The 14,172-nt window shown below is 40.5% G+C and overlaps 1 protein-coding gene across 12 annotated transcripts in view; it reads left to right on the forward strand.

Annotated features, from left to right (window-relative positions):
* Window positions 1–14,172, forward strand: part of ITSN2 (intersectin 2) — a 125,751-nt gene that overhangs the window by 26,345 nt on the left and 85,234 nt on the right. For all 12 annotated transcript variants that reach the window (XM_043542189.1, XM_037893956.2, XM_043542186.1 and 9 more), the window contains 2 exons: window positions 11,361–11,453; window positions 12,851–12,914. In XM_043542189.1, coding sequence (XP_043398124.1) covers window positions 11,361–11,453; window positions 12,851–12,914 — 157 coding nt within the window. The remainder of the gene's footprint in view (window positions 1–11,360; window positions 11,454–12,850; window positions 12,915–14,172) is intronic.

Here is a 14,172-nt window from a genome sequence, read left to right on the forward strand (position 1 = left end):
TACACAGCTTTACAAGCTTTCAAGCTTCTCCTTCAAATCTGGGAAACTAACTCAGAGTGACAGCTAAACACAAGGTGGAACAGAACTGTTGCTATCAAGACATTTAGTTCTTTTGCTCAAGACAGGAAAGAGATCTACATCTACAACTTCTACATTCCAGTTATAGGCATGGTTTAATGAGACAGCACTAAATTTGTATTAGAGAATTCTGTGGTAAGAGAAGTTACAAACACAGATGAGGGAAAGTTTGGAACTAATAGATTTGTCCCAATAGCTCATGGAGCCGTACATGGGAAGGACCTAGCTAGTCATTCTCTGTGGTATAATAAATTACTCAGATTGTAAGCTCTTTGAGGGACCATCTTTTTGTTCTCTGTTCTTTGTACAACACCTACCACAAAGGGCTCCTAGGTGCTGTGGTAATATAAATAATACTCTCTGGAGTCAATAGACAGGACAAGGCAGTGTGGGCAGGTAATTGAAGCAGGGGACTGGAAGTTAGGGTCTCATTCATTGGGCATGTCTATAGTATAGTCATAGACTATGTTTACAGTACAGCTGCATAGTTATGGTGCCGTACCTATGCTGCTGTAACCCTGTGATGTAGACACAGACTACAGCGACTGAAGGGGTTTTTCTGCCACTATAGGAACTCGACCGCCCTGAGCATTCTTCTGATGCCTTAGCTGCATCTATGCCGGGGGTTAGGTCAACATAACTATGGCTTTCAGGGGAGTGGATTCTTTTTCACACCCATGACTACAGTAGCTATGTCAACTTAAGTTTTAAGTGTAGACCATGCCTCAGCCCATTCTCTTACATGTGTTTTTACCAAACAAAAGCCCCCTAGTATCCACACACACAGCCCTCAAGGCACGTGCATATTTGTGCCTTGAACCTGTGCTTGTTTACTTGGCTAAGGGGGGAGGGTCGGTTAAAGCTTGGACTGTGCTTTTGCTCAGGCTAGAATCCATCCACTTTGCAGTGAGGAAGCAGGCAAGATCATTTGAGTGCTGATAGTCCTCCAATGCCCTTCCCACAGTTCCTTTTGAGAGACAGACAAGTTCTTCCACAGTTAACACAATTGCTTGGGAAAGAATCCTAGAATGTCTCAGAACAAAGAACCGTGGATTATGCCCCGACACACGTGGGCGAGTGCGGAAATAGTGAGGATGCAGGTAGGGCTTTGCTGTGGGAATGCTCATACTAAGGCTAGACTAACACAAATATTCAGTCCGGGATGCCAATTGTCCGAGCTAACTGTGGAATGTAGACATACCCATTGTGTGGCTTCAGACAAGACACTGAGTCTCTCTGTACTGAAGTTTCTCCATCTGTAAAATGGGGATAATATTTAATTAACTAACTTCATAGGGGTATTGTGAGGCTTAATGTTATACTTTTTGAAGTTAAAAAGCATTATATAATTACTTATTATCATGACTCACGTGGACCAGGAACTCATCTCCAATTTAGAATTATTATGTCTGGGGAATTAATTAAATTCATAGCTTATTCAAGTATAGTTTTAATTATAAATAGAGGTAAGTGGCAAAAAATAACATCTTACTATAAACAAAGAAATCACTCTTCTGAAAGTCTGAGAAATATGAAGACTTCTCTCAAATGGAAAGGCAAATGCTGTGACCCTGTTGCCACCAGTACAGGCTGCTGTGTAGCTACCGGTCCTCCAGGGAAGTAGCTGGCTACCAGTAAAGAGGCATTTTACATTTTCAAGACTCTTTGCTGCTAGGCTCCCAATTTCTTCTGCAGTCATGATTATTCTTTAGGGTGGATTTGATTTAAATCATGATTTAAATCACTAGTCAGGAAGACTCAATTTAATCATGGTTTTCCACATAAAAGTGCATTCTGGTTGGTTGTTATAACCTTAGTACATATTCTTCACAACTCAGAGAAGGATGTAGGGGGCTTGATAAAGTAAAGTTTTTAAGTCGGTATCAATATTGGTTCTTGTTTTTTTTTTCCCCAGAAGACTATTCTAGGGGTAGTCTTCATAAATTTAAAATGTATAACTTAACTGAAGGAAAATTAGGAGGAAAAAATTAAGAAGTGAAATGTTATTTCTCAGAAGGATATTCATCCTTATGTTATAGGAGTAGCCTGACAAATAGGGTTAGAAGAAGTAATTCTACCTCAACAATATTTATTAAAGGTCATGAAAGAAAGCTTATTTAAAGAAGGTAAATGTGGCTGTAATTCCACATATGTTAACTGGGGTTCAATTATGTTTTATTGGTTAAAGCACAGGACTGGGTTCCAGATTTTGCCACAGACTTTTTGTGATCTTTGGGAAATCACTTAACCTATCTGCCCTCAGTTTCCTCATTTGTACAATGAAGATAACATTTGATTCATTACAAGGGTAATGTGAGGATTAATTCTTTTAGAGTTTTGTAAAACACTTTGAGGCCCTAGAATAGGAAGGACTATGTAGAATTGCAAAGTATCAATTTCAGATAGGCTAGTGTGCCATTTTTCATGCACAGTATTTTAAAGAATTAGAACAGACTTTCAAACTATCAGAACTAAAAAACAGTGCTTTATACCTCTTGAAACAGCTTGGATTTCCAAAACATTAACAATGAATGTTGATAGCTCATGAGAGGTAAGCAGTTAAAATCATGTCTGAACCGAAGAGACTTTGCGGGGAAGCAAGATACTAATCAGAATGGTGTGACTTTTCAAGGTCTGATATGTTATAACCTGCCAGATTTAGAAATGCTTCAATAGACTAGAACTTATACTTTACGAATTAATAAATGGTTGAAGCACTGGTCCTGGACTAAGAACATAAGAACGGCCATACTGGGTCAGACCAAAGGTCCATCTAGCCCAGTATCCTGTCTTCCGACAGTGGCCAGTGCCAGGTGCCCCAGAGGGAATGAACTGAACAGGTAATTATCAAGTGATCCATCCCATGTCGCCCATTCCCAGCTTCTGGCAAACAGAGGTTAGGAACACCATCCCTGCATATTCTAACTGATAGCCATTGAAGGACCTATCCTCCATGAATTTATGTAGTTAATTTTTGAATCCTGTTATAGTCTTGGCCTTCACAACATCCTCTGACAAGGAGTTCCACTGCTGCCTATTAAGTCCTCATAGAGGGAATTTCAACCCGTCTGCCTCAGGCAATATTTGAAAAGGACTGAAATTATTTCCTCTTCTTTAAAACAAATAAATTATTTCTTGCTTGATCTTTGTCTGATTTCCCTTCACTTAAACGAATCAAGGGAACGATCATTACAAGTGTGATCATAGACTGATAGACTTTAAAGCCAGAAGGTACCATTGTAATCATCTAATCTGACCTTGTGTACATTGGAAGCCATAGAACCACACCCACCTACTCCTATAATAGACTCATAACCTCTGGCTGAGTTACTGAAGTCTTCGTATCATGATTTCAAAACTTCAAGTTACAGCGAAGTCACCATTTACTCTAGTTTAAATCAGTAAATGACCTGTGCCCCATGCCGCAGAGGAAGGCAAAAACCCCTGCATGGTCTCTGCCCATCTGCCCCATTGGAAAATTCCTTCCTGTTCCCAAAAATGGTGATCAGTTAGACCCTGAGCATGTCAGTGAGACCTACCAGGCAGATATCTGGGAAAGAATTCTCTGTAATAACTCAGAGCCCTCACCATGTCGTGTCTTGTCTCCAGCCGTTGGAGACATTTCCGACTAGCAGTCGCAGATGGGTCACATGCTATTGTAGGCAACGTCATCAGACCATCTCCTCCATACCTGGTCAAGCTCAGTCTTGAAACCAGTTTTGTTTTTTTTTCCCACTCCTGCCTTTGGAAGGCTGTTCCAGACCTTCACCCCTCTGATGGACAGAAATCTTCACATAATTTCAAGCCTAAACTTATTGGTGGCCATTTATATCCATTCTTATGCCATCATTGGCATCTAATTTAAATAAGTCCCCAGGGTGGATTTGATTTAAATCAAATTGATTTAAATCACTAGTCAAGAAGACTATTTAATCATGGATTTCTACATAAAAGTGCATTCTTGTTGGTTGTTATAATCTTAATACATTTTCTTCACAACTCAGAGATAGATGTAGGTTTCATTTTTAGAAGGTACACACTATACATTTTTAAACTGTGATTTATTTTGAAAACTTTTCAGATGAGTTTTACAGCTATATCAGAAAATGAATGATTGTTTGGTTATTTCATTTACCAAAGATAATTGAAGCAGATATTTATGAAGTCATTGGTAGGTGAACTATCTCCAGCTCAACAGGTTAATCATTAATATTTGGAGGATTTTCTTGCCAGGCTGTATTAGGAGGAGAACATCACCAGACAGACATTTAAATTGTTTTATTTAACTAAAACAACAACGGAATGTATTCTGGATTTTTTTCTTCAACAGCAAACATGTAATATTTTAACAAAACAAGTATAAGAATTTTTGAATTTAGTTAAACATTCAAGTTTTTTAAAATCAGGTTTGTTTTTGTTAAAATTGTTTTTAATTAAAATAGTTAAATGAAATATTTAAAAAAACAACAACAAAAATTAAATTGACTGTCAGGTCAACATGAGAAATTAAAAATATTGGCTTCTGCAGTTAGCTCAGTCGTCTTCACCTTCATTTTCCTATTTGTTCATAATCTGGAAAAGAAAAACAAGCTTTCCTGCTTTTTCAGGTCCCAAATGATTTCTCAATTTGTGATGAATTAGTCCAAACTGGGAGGAAAATATTCTTTCTACACCGGCAGAAGAGCCTACTGCTGTTAAACGTGAAATTATCACTTCAGCAGTCTCTGAATCCAAGTGCTTAAGTGACTTCACCAGTTCACTGGTGTGACTTTCTTTAAAATATCATCAGCAAACATATATTTCTTGAATGGTTCACCCTTAGCTCTGAAGTTCATTATAGTTGGCATTACGGAGGGATGATTGCAGGATGTCCATGTCATAGCCAACTCCTCTTCTTCAGCAGTTAAGAATTGAGTATTGAGAATGTTTGCAAGAAAATGAGCTGGAGATAGTGCTTGTCTCATTAGTTTTTTTAATGCTTGTAATTTAACTCTGTCATTGCATATTTCTCTTTTTAAGATCTCACTCAGTTCCTTCCAAATTTCAACAGCATTAGCAATTAAGCAGCTATTTCCCTGCATTTTGGTCAAGGCTACAGAAATAGGCTTCAGGGTACTCAGCATATGTTCAACATTTCTCTTGAGCCATGTTGAGAACTTTGGCTGTGACAATGCCATCTATTTTTCATGATTTTGTTCACAAACTGTGATCAGATTAGGCCAGTTCTTGATATAGTGCTCAAAACAGTCCACTACTGAGTTCCATTGCATGTCTTGTGGGAGAGTTATCTTGGTTCCTCCCACTTTTGTCAGAGCAGCTGCTGCAAGGTAGTTGTTACGGAAGTATTTTGCAATTTCAACATTAACCTTTATTTCTGGAACACTGAAGTCTTTGGCTAGGAGGTGCATCAGCTGAGCACTGCAACCGTATGTTATTAGCTTGGGACTCTCTTCTATAATTTCTTCTCATCTTGGATACATTTGAAGCATTGTCTGGGACCAACCTGTGTACTAGACTTTTGAATTTTTTTCACGGTTTGTTATAGCTTTGACTACTACTTCTTGTAAGTATTCTGCTGTGTGTGCATTTCCTGATGTATCAATTGTTTCTGTAAGGCAGACATTCCCTTCTTCTGTTGTCACACAAGCACATACAACAGGATCATTGTGGACATTTATCCACGCATCAAGACTCAGGTTAACAATTTCACCCTCTAGACCTTTTGCACACTGCTCAATTTCTTTCATACACTTTATCCAGCAATTTGCCTGCAAACATCTGCTCTGTTGGGTGGACTATATCCTGGTCTTAATGAGTGAATCATGTTAATGAAGTGTGGGTTCTCCATCATATAGAAAGGAGAGTTTGTTGCATAAACAAACTGGGCAATTTTTTCATCAATTATCTCTTTTTGTAATCTGCTGGTTCTTATCACAAACTTATCTGTGGTGGTTCTTCTTCGAGAGATGTGCCTGTGGGTGCTTGTCAGGGTTCCCTCCCCACTCTAAACTCCAGGGTACAGACGTGGGGACCCGCATGAGAGACCCCCTAAGCTCATTTCTAGCAGCTTAGGTTAAAAACTCCCCAAGGCACACATTCTCCCTTGTACCTTGAATTAGGTAACGCTGCCACCACCAAGTGATTTAGACAAACTCAGGGAAAGGACCACTTGGCGTTCCTACTCCCCCTTAATATTCCCCCACACTCCCTTTCCTGGGGAGGCTTGAGAATAAATAAGATGAGCACAGACCAACCTTGGGGTTTTTTTAGGACACAAAAAAAAAAACCCCAATCAGATTCTAAAAGAAACAGAACTTTATTATAAAGAAAAAAGGTAAAAGAAGCACCTCTGTAAAATTAGAATGCAAGATAATCTTACAGAGCAATCAGATTCAAAAACACAGAGGATTTCCCTCTGGGCCAAACTTTAAAGTTACAAAAAGAAAACCAGGAATACACCTTCCTCTCAGCCCAGAGAAAAACACAAGCCAAAACAAAAATAAGCTAACGCATTTGCTTGCTAGTTCTTACTAATTCTGATGGAGTTGGATTGCTTGCTTCCTTGATCTGTGTCCGGCAAGCACACAGAACAGACTGACCAAAAACCTTTCCCTCCCCTCCCCACCCCGATTTGAAAGTATCTTGTCCCCTTATTGGTCCTTTTGGTCAGGTGCCAGCCAGGTTACCTGAGCTTCTTAACCCTTTACAGGTAAAAGGATTTTGTGCCTCTGGCCAGGAGGGATTTTATAGTACTCTATACAGGAAGGTTGTTACCCTTCCCTTTATATGTATGACAGTGCTCCACTCCGGGTGTTGATGTGTCCCTGCGTGTTCGCTCAGAGATTTTTACAGCAGTATTGGTACTAGTTGCACACGCGCAGAGCGTACCTTAATAGTATGCGTGCGCGACTGGTCTCCTCAGTTCCTTCTCTACCGTTCCTGGCCTGAGTCGGAGCTCAGCAGACTTGTTAGAGAATTTCTTCTCTCCTTTGTTCAACTTTTTTCCCTCTTCGTTTAGCTTACCAGTAATAGATAGGTACCCTTTTTCCCTTCCCTTCCCTTCTCTTCTCTTCTTTTTTTTTTTTTTTTTTTTTTTTTTTTTTTAAACAAAAAAAAAAAAACCCTTTTTTGTTCCTGTCAGCGCAGCTGCTTCCAACATGCCTGGCTCTCCTGGCGTCAAGCGGTGCTCTAACTGTAATGATGCCATCCCTCTTTCAAATGGCCACTCTAAATGTGTTAAATGTTTGGCAGAGTCCCACATCCCCCAAAATGCGCCCACTGTAGCAAGGTGAAATCCAGGGCATGCAAAGACAGGGAGCTGCGGTTAAAACTGCTCCTGCTGCAAAAATCTCTCAGACCAGCCTCAGACTCGGGCTCAGACTCTACTGTCCGTGGCAGCCCCCCTGCTTCAAAGAGACAAAAGAAAGCTTTAAAAAAGCATCGGTCTCTCTCACCGGCAAAGGGTATTCGCAGGGACAAGCCTTCTCCAGGTACTACTTTCCTCCCCGTGCTCCCCCGGCTGAGTACCTTTGATGTGCCGGGCTCCTCTGGTGCCGTGCGAAACCTCCCTGCGGCTGCGGCGGTCACACTAACCCCTGGTGCTGAGGCTTCAGGCTTTCAGTTGCCTGCCTCTCACACAGCACCGTTTGGCACCCCAATGGAAGCGGTGCCGACGTATACTAGCCTGCCTGACCCGCCACAGGCTCCTCTCGCTCTCCCGGCACCGTCAGCCTTTGAGCTAGCCGGCAGTGACAGAACGCTTGGGACACCGGTGCAGAGGAATCCCTCCTCACAACAGATTCCTCTTGCTCAGCCCTCCCCTCACAGGGGCACTGCGGCACCGCAATTCACTCACTTAAGGGACCTCCTGCTGTCACCTAACTTGCAGTCACCCCTGCTTAACACCTACTTCTCTCTGGACACACAGGCAAGGTCTGCACAGCTTTTCTCCAGTGATGAGGAATTGGGGCTGCAGGGAGAATTTTCACCTTATCAGATCTCCTGTCCACAGACCCCAATCGAGAGGTCATAGAAAAGCTGCCTCGTCCTACTCCGAGGGTCCTGCCCCGTGGTGCATGAACCCCTGGATGGCACCACCCATGCCCTTCCCACCACAGTGGCAATATTGGGCTCCATGGGCTCCTTATATTCGGGACCACACTCGTTATACCATTGCAGCTAGGCGTGAGACCAGCTCGGTACCACCAGCTGACGACCCTGCCACTGACTCCAGACACCAGGCAGCCCTGTCACAACCGCAAGAGCAAGCACAGCCTGCCTCTAACCCAGTAGAACCAGTTGTTCCGCCTGATGAAGGGTTTGGGATGTTGCTTTTACAATCATTTTCTGTACCTCTAACCACTCTACCATGCAGTTTTTATGGTGCTTTATTGCCAGAACCTTTAGGAACACAGATCTATATTGGCCAGGCTAATAAACTGCTGCAAGCACAGTACACACTACGTACTATTTGTGTATGTTTCACACTTGTATATATTTAGAACCTGTAATGCTTGCTTCTATAATTTTTGCTGTTGTCAGCAGGAATTGTTGTGGTTTGTATACTTTCTCTCTCGTATCTCCCTATCCTTCTATTGGTTAGCCATTACTCTCTCCATATTAAGCAGCAGAAATAAAGAATAGACCAGGGCAGTTGTGTTCCTAACAAGATGTTGTTGTCAAAAAGGACCAGCTCTCCTTCTTTATACACACAAGCAGAGTACGGTTTCCTGGGACAACAGGTGAATAGCACTGTTAGGAGGTAGCGTATATTGAAGTGTAGGTTAACCTCATGCTTATTGATTTTAGTGTGAGCCCTGGAAACTGGGAGGGCTTTTTGGAAAACAAAAGTGATGGAGGTTGAGACCCTCTGCCCTGTGTTCTTCATAGAGATGTGCTTAAGATATGAATATGGCATAACTAAGATATGTTTTATGCAAGATGGGTCATGTGAGGTATCATTGGAAAGGTTATGATTTACTGAATATGATTATCCTATTTGTATGCATGTATCATTTCTGTATCTGAAGTTAGGAATATTGACTATAACAATTACAACTGTGTTTTCACCTGGGGAACAACCGCCAGACAGTATGCAAACAGCCTGAATGGGTCATTGGGGGAACAATAGGTCTTTGAAGATGCTCATCTCCCTCCTTCCTGAGAAGTTTCCTGGGATGCTGCTTTGGCACTGCAGGGTCAGGTGATCATGTCACCTGGTAGTGGACAACATCTTGGACTTCTAGTGTTTTTCCATTAAGAGGGGGTTGGGGTCAAACTGGGAAACAAAGGATTTCCATCATGCAAATCCTATTTAAGGCTGGGAAGTGAGCTAATCTTGGTTCTTCTCTATTGGCTCCCTGCCCAAGAAGGAAAACTACTGAAAACACCTGAAGAAACAAAGGAACTAAGCTGGGGCAGCCAAAGGCTGAGCCCAGGCAAGAAAGGTCTAGCCTGTGAAAGGAATACCTGGAGATTTAAGCTACAAGCAGTACAGTTTACCTTCAAGAAACTCTGCCACCTGCATAAAACAACATTTAGGGTGATGATTTGCTACTATTAACCAGTTAATTTAGTGTATTAAGTTTAGGTTGTGTGTTTTGTTTCATTTGCTCAGTAATCTGCTTTGAACTGTGTGCTATCCATTATAATCACTTAAAATCTACCTTTTGTAGTTAATAAACTTGTTTTTGTTTGTTCTAAAACCAGTTTGTGTCATTCATAACTGGAGGGTGCGGGGGGGAGGCAAAAAAGTGAGCATATCTTCCTCCACATTGAGGGAGGGGGCGGATTTCATGAGCTTAAGCTGTATAGATTTCTATGCAGTGCAAGACAAAATATAATTTTGGGTTTGCATCCCAAAGGAGGTATGCACTTGAGTGCTGGGCAATCCCCGAGCTGAGTCTTCCCACACACAGCTGATCTCAGTGTCTGTGTATCTTTCTGCAGCTGGGTGTGTCCCTGCCTCTGTGTGTGTGTGTGTGTGTGTGTGCGCGCGCGCGCGCTGGAGAAGGCTTGAGGGCCTGGCACAGCAGGACAGGGTGTGGGAGTCCAGGCTGGTGGAAAGGGTGGGCTCAGTGGGACCCCAGTATATCAGATGGCACCCTGGAGTGGGAGGAGGGGGGACAACCTGTCACAGAGGGATCCCTGCAAAGAATTAAGTACGTTCCCAATTTTGAAATTGGAGCAGTACTTACAAAATTTCAAAGCACTGGAAATATTGTATAGACTTCCAAAGCAACTTGCTGAGTGTCCTTCTAAAGGAATTATTTTTTCAAACTTGTTTTTCAGTGGGCAGGAGGAATTATTTGAGGGACAATAGAATAGTTTTATGGAAACTTGATAGTGAATTATGAGCTAATTTTTAGGATTTTTTATTACCTTTGGTGATGCTTTTGGTGTTTTCCTTGAGAATTTTGGCCAGGTTTCAGATTGGGTGAATGAAAATTGAGATTGAATGAAAAGTTCCCCCAAATAAAAGATTATCCCACACTTGGCCATGTTTTTAAAAATAAATTTTAATATCTGCATTCTGCTTAGTAACTTCTAACCGTTGCTTATCCGTCCCGTATGCATATCCCATTCCTTCTAGGGTGGAATTAGGTGCTGTGAAAATCCACCCTCTTGTTATAATCTATATAACACAACACACAGAACAGGGGTTATAATTATGACAAATGTATAGACTAACCGAAGAGGTAATTGTCAGTTTGGGATGGCGTTGTTTTATATATAATTTTTTTTCAAGGTTAAGTGAAATTATATGCTATCAAGTTTAAAAGATGATAACACAACTTCATCACTTCGTAGAACAAAAGTAGTTTTTGTTTTAAAGTAACAATTTTGATTTTGCACTGTTGGGGAGAAGTAGCAAAAGTCCTGCAGTTGGCAGCTGCAATGCATTAGCCTTCTGAGAGCCTTTAAACAACATTATTTATTTACCAGTGAACCAAGGAAATACTTGGTTCACACAAAGCAGCATGAGCAACATGCTTCCTGCATAAGCTGTGAACAATCAGCAGTGGAAGGAAGCTGCTGTGCCCCAGCTTTCAAAAACCAGCGTAGCTTGTTTCAAAGCAGGGTATAAGACAAGCCAGATGGTGAACTGATTCAGCTAAGACTTACACATCTGGGAAGAAAGTTTGTTTCAGAAGTATTCTTGCCAAAGAGCGCAGGGTGTGTCACTGAAGCTCGTGATCTAATTTTCTCTTAAAAACAAAGGTTTAATTTCCCAACTGACATACTTGTTTATTTTTAAATATTTTCATTGTATTATTTTTTAGGAGGACCAAACATGTGGGCTATCACCTCTGAAGAGCGAGCAAAGCATGACAAGCAGTTTGAGAGCCTTAAACCCATAGGAGGATATATTACAGGTTCGTTTATGTTATACGTTAACTTCTGTGTGCATTAAAGTACCTGTGTAAAACAGTTTGAAAACCTTCGTCCTCGTTCAGCTGTTTTTTTGCTGTATGACTGATAACCATGCTGTTTGACCATAAAGCATAAGTTTGTATTATAAACTCTTTCAGTCACAGGCTTATAAACTTTGTTTCATCTGAAATCTGGCATAGAATGTCTCTGCAAAAGGGGATATCCTTCTTATTAACCTCTGCACTAATGCAGCCAACCACCTTTTGATGTCATCCCTTCCAGTTCCATAAGCTAAGTAGAGTTAGGCCAGGTCAGTGCTTGGATGGTAGGCTGCCAAGGAAAATTTTTTGAAGTTGCTGCAGCAAATGACATTGGTGATAGAGGAAGTAGCAGTCTTCCCTCTGAATGGTGTTGAGGGACACTGTGTTGCTGGAGTTTTAATGCTTTCATATGAGATGTAAAATTAAGGTCCTGACAACTTGTGTTCATTAAAGAGCCTATGGAATTTATCACAAGTAGCTGAGTATTAACGTCTGTGCCTTCCCCAATTCCAATTTGAGTAGTTGCATTCTGCCTACCTGTGTTCTTCTGGCATTTTCAGTTGCATTGAACATTTTCTTCTCCTAAAATGTTGGGTAGTGGTGCTGTTCATTGTTAAAAATCTGCTGTGTTCCATCCCAGAGAAGGCTGGAATTCAGTGGTGAAGGATCACTTACGTGTTTGTAACATACTTTGAGATAAAAGGCGCATTGTGAATGTAAGATTATTTTTTCCTGCATAAACACGAATGCTAAATCTTGAAAACTGACTAATGTGCATACACAAATTTTTTTTGTTTTACTGTGCATGTATTTAACAGTGTGATCCATACTGAGTGTGAAACTTGGTGTGGATTTGCATAAAAAATCATATCCCTTCCTGGAAATATTGAGTAATAAAAGTCTGTCTGGAATTGTGTGTTATGTACAGAATGGGGTTTATTTTTAAAGTTTTATCCAGAGATGGAAGAGATAGTAGAGGACCAAATTAGACTGAAATAAAAAATATATACTGTTCTCCCCCTCACTGCCACCACCAACAAAAAAAGCAGTCAACGTGGCTGAGATTGAATATTCCATCGTTTACATTGTATCATTGTAAACTCTTGGCTGCTGTTGATTTGTGACGTATAAAACAGCTATTTACAACTCATTTTACCCACTTCTTGGAGCCAAGATTACAAAGTCCATTAGTACATGCAAACTGCCATCACCATGAGCTTGTTACATAGTTCTAAATTTTCAAAAGAGCTCAGCACCCAACATGCTGAGCTCTTTTGAAAGTTCTGGCTTTAATAAATATCTGCGACTTTATTGTAAAGTATTAATACAAGACTTGTTTTTTTCTTCTTTTATCACAGGTGATCAAGCACGTACCTTTTTCTTGCAGTCAGGACTACCATCATCAGTCCTAGCTGAAATATGGTAAGGCTTTTAAAAACAAATTTAATTAATATATGATTGGAGATTCTTGGCTCACTTGTATAGATTTTTGTTTGTTTTATGTTGCCAATTGAAAGACCACTTTCCAACTACATTATATAAAAGAGTCAAACAAGAATGGTGCCTGGACTCACTTATTTCAATATATACTTGTCATTATATTTAAGCTTCAATCTCTGTTATAATAGTGGAAGAAATTAAACTGTAATGGAACTTGAATAAAAAGGAATGTGGAGGTATAAAAAACAAATAGTGACAGACAGCCTTGACTGCATTTCTTACATAATTAGTGGTTTAAGGGATTACAGTACATGTACACTTTTAGGCCCTGATCCTGCAATTAAGACTCATTGTGGCTCTGCTTGGGTGAATAGGTCTGTCTGAGCAGATCTGATTACAGGATAGTGGCCATATTTGCTTTTCTAATCAAGCATTTGATCCTACTCACAAAATTCAAATTGGTCGACCATGAGCACTGTCACAAGGATTAAAAACTGGCTTTAGTATTGCAAACAAAGGGTAATGATAAACAGCAGGATGTCAAATTAGGGGAGACATCTGGTGGAGTGCTGCAAAGTTCATTGTTAGGCCTTACATAACATTTTAAATAACATGGAAAAAAAGAGAAACAATAGGTTAATGAATTTCCTGGTTGATACTAAACTGTATAGTATTTGAAACACCAGTAGAGTCACTAGGGAGGTTTGAAATATGGACAAGAAATAATAAAATGAGACTGAGCTTGGGGGAAAAATGCTTGCTAATAAATTGGGATGGAAAATAGCCCAAACAACAGGGAGAAACCTGGGAAGACATAAATCCTAAAGTTGTATGCTTGGGTTATAGATAGTAAATTGCATTTAATATTATTATGTAACATCATCATCTTCCTTGCATTAATTCCATCGAATAGGGTCTGCTCTCCAAGTCCTCTCCTCCAAAGTGCTCTGTTCAGTGCTGTATATTATACCAGGTGCTAACGTGTCTTTCTTTATAACATCCCACCACTTCTTCTTGAGTTGGCATCTCTGTTTCCTTTAATCTTGATCTGTTGGACTCTCTTATCTACATAGTTGTCAGGACTGTGCTTGACATGACCAAATCATCTGAATCTGCAGTCCCTCATTTTCATTCATTTGGGGACTTACAGTGTTAGCTTATGGTAAATTTTTACGACCAGCTTCGAACCTGACGCCAGCCCTTCTCCTTTTTCAACCAGGCCTGGGATTGGCTATGGCAG

This window comes from Chelonia mydas, chromosome 3 (genome assembly GCF_015237465.2).
Source record: "Chelonia mydas isolate rCheMyd1 chromosome 3, rCheMyd1.pri.v2, whole genome shotgun sequence".
In the NCBI taxonomy this organism is placed as follows: domain Eukaryota; kingdom Metazoa; phylum Chordata; order Testudines; family Cheloniidae; genus Chelonia; species Chelonia mydas.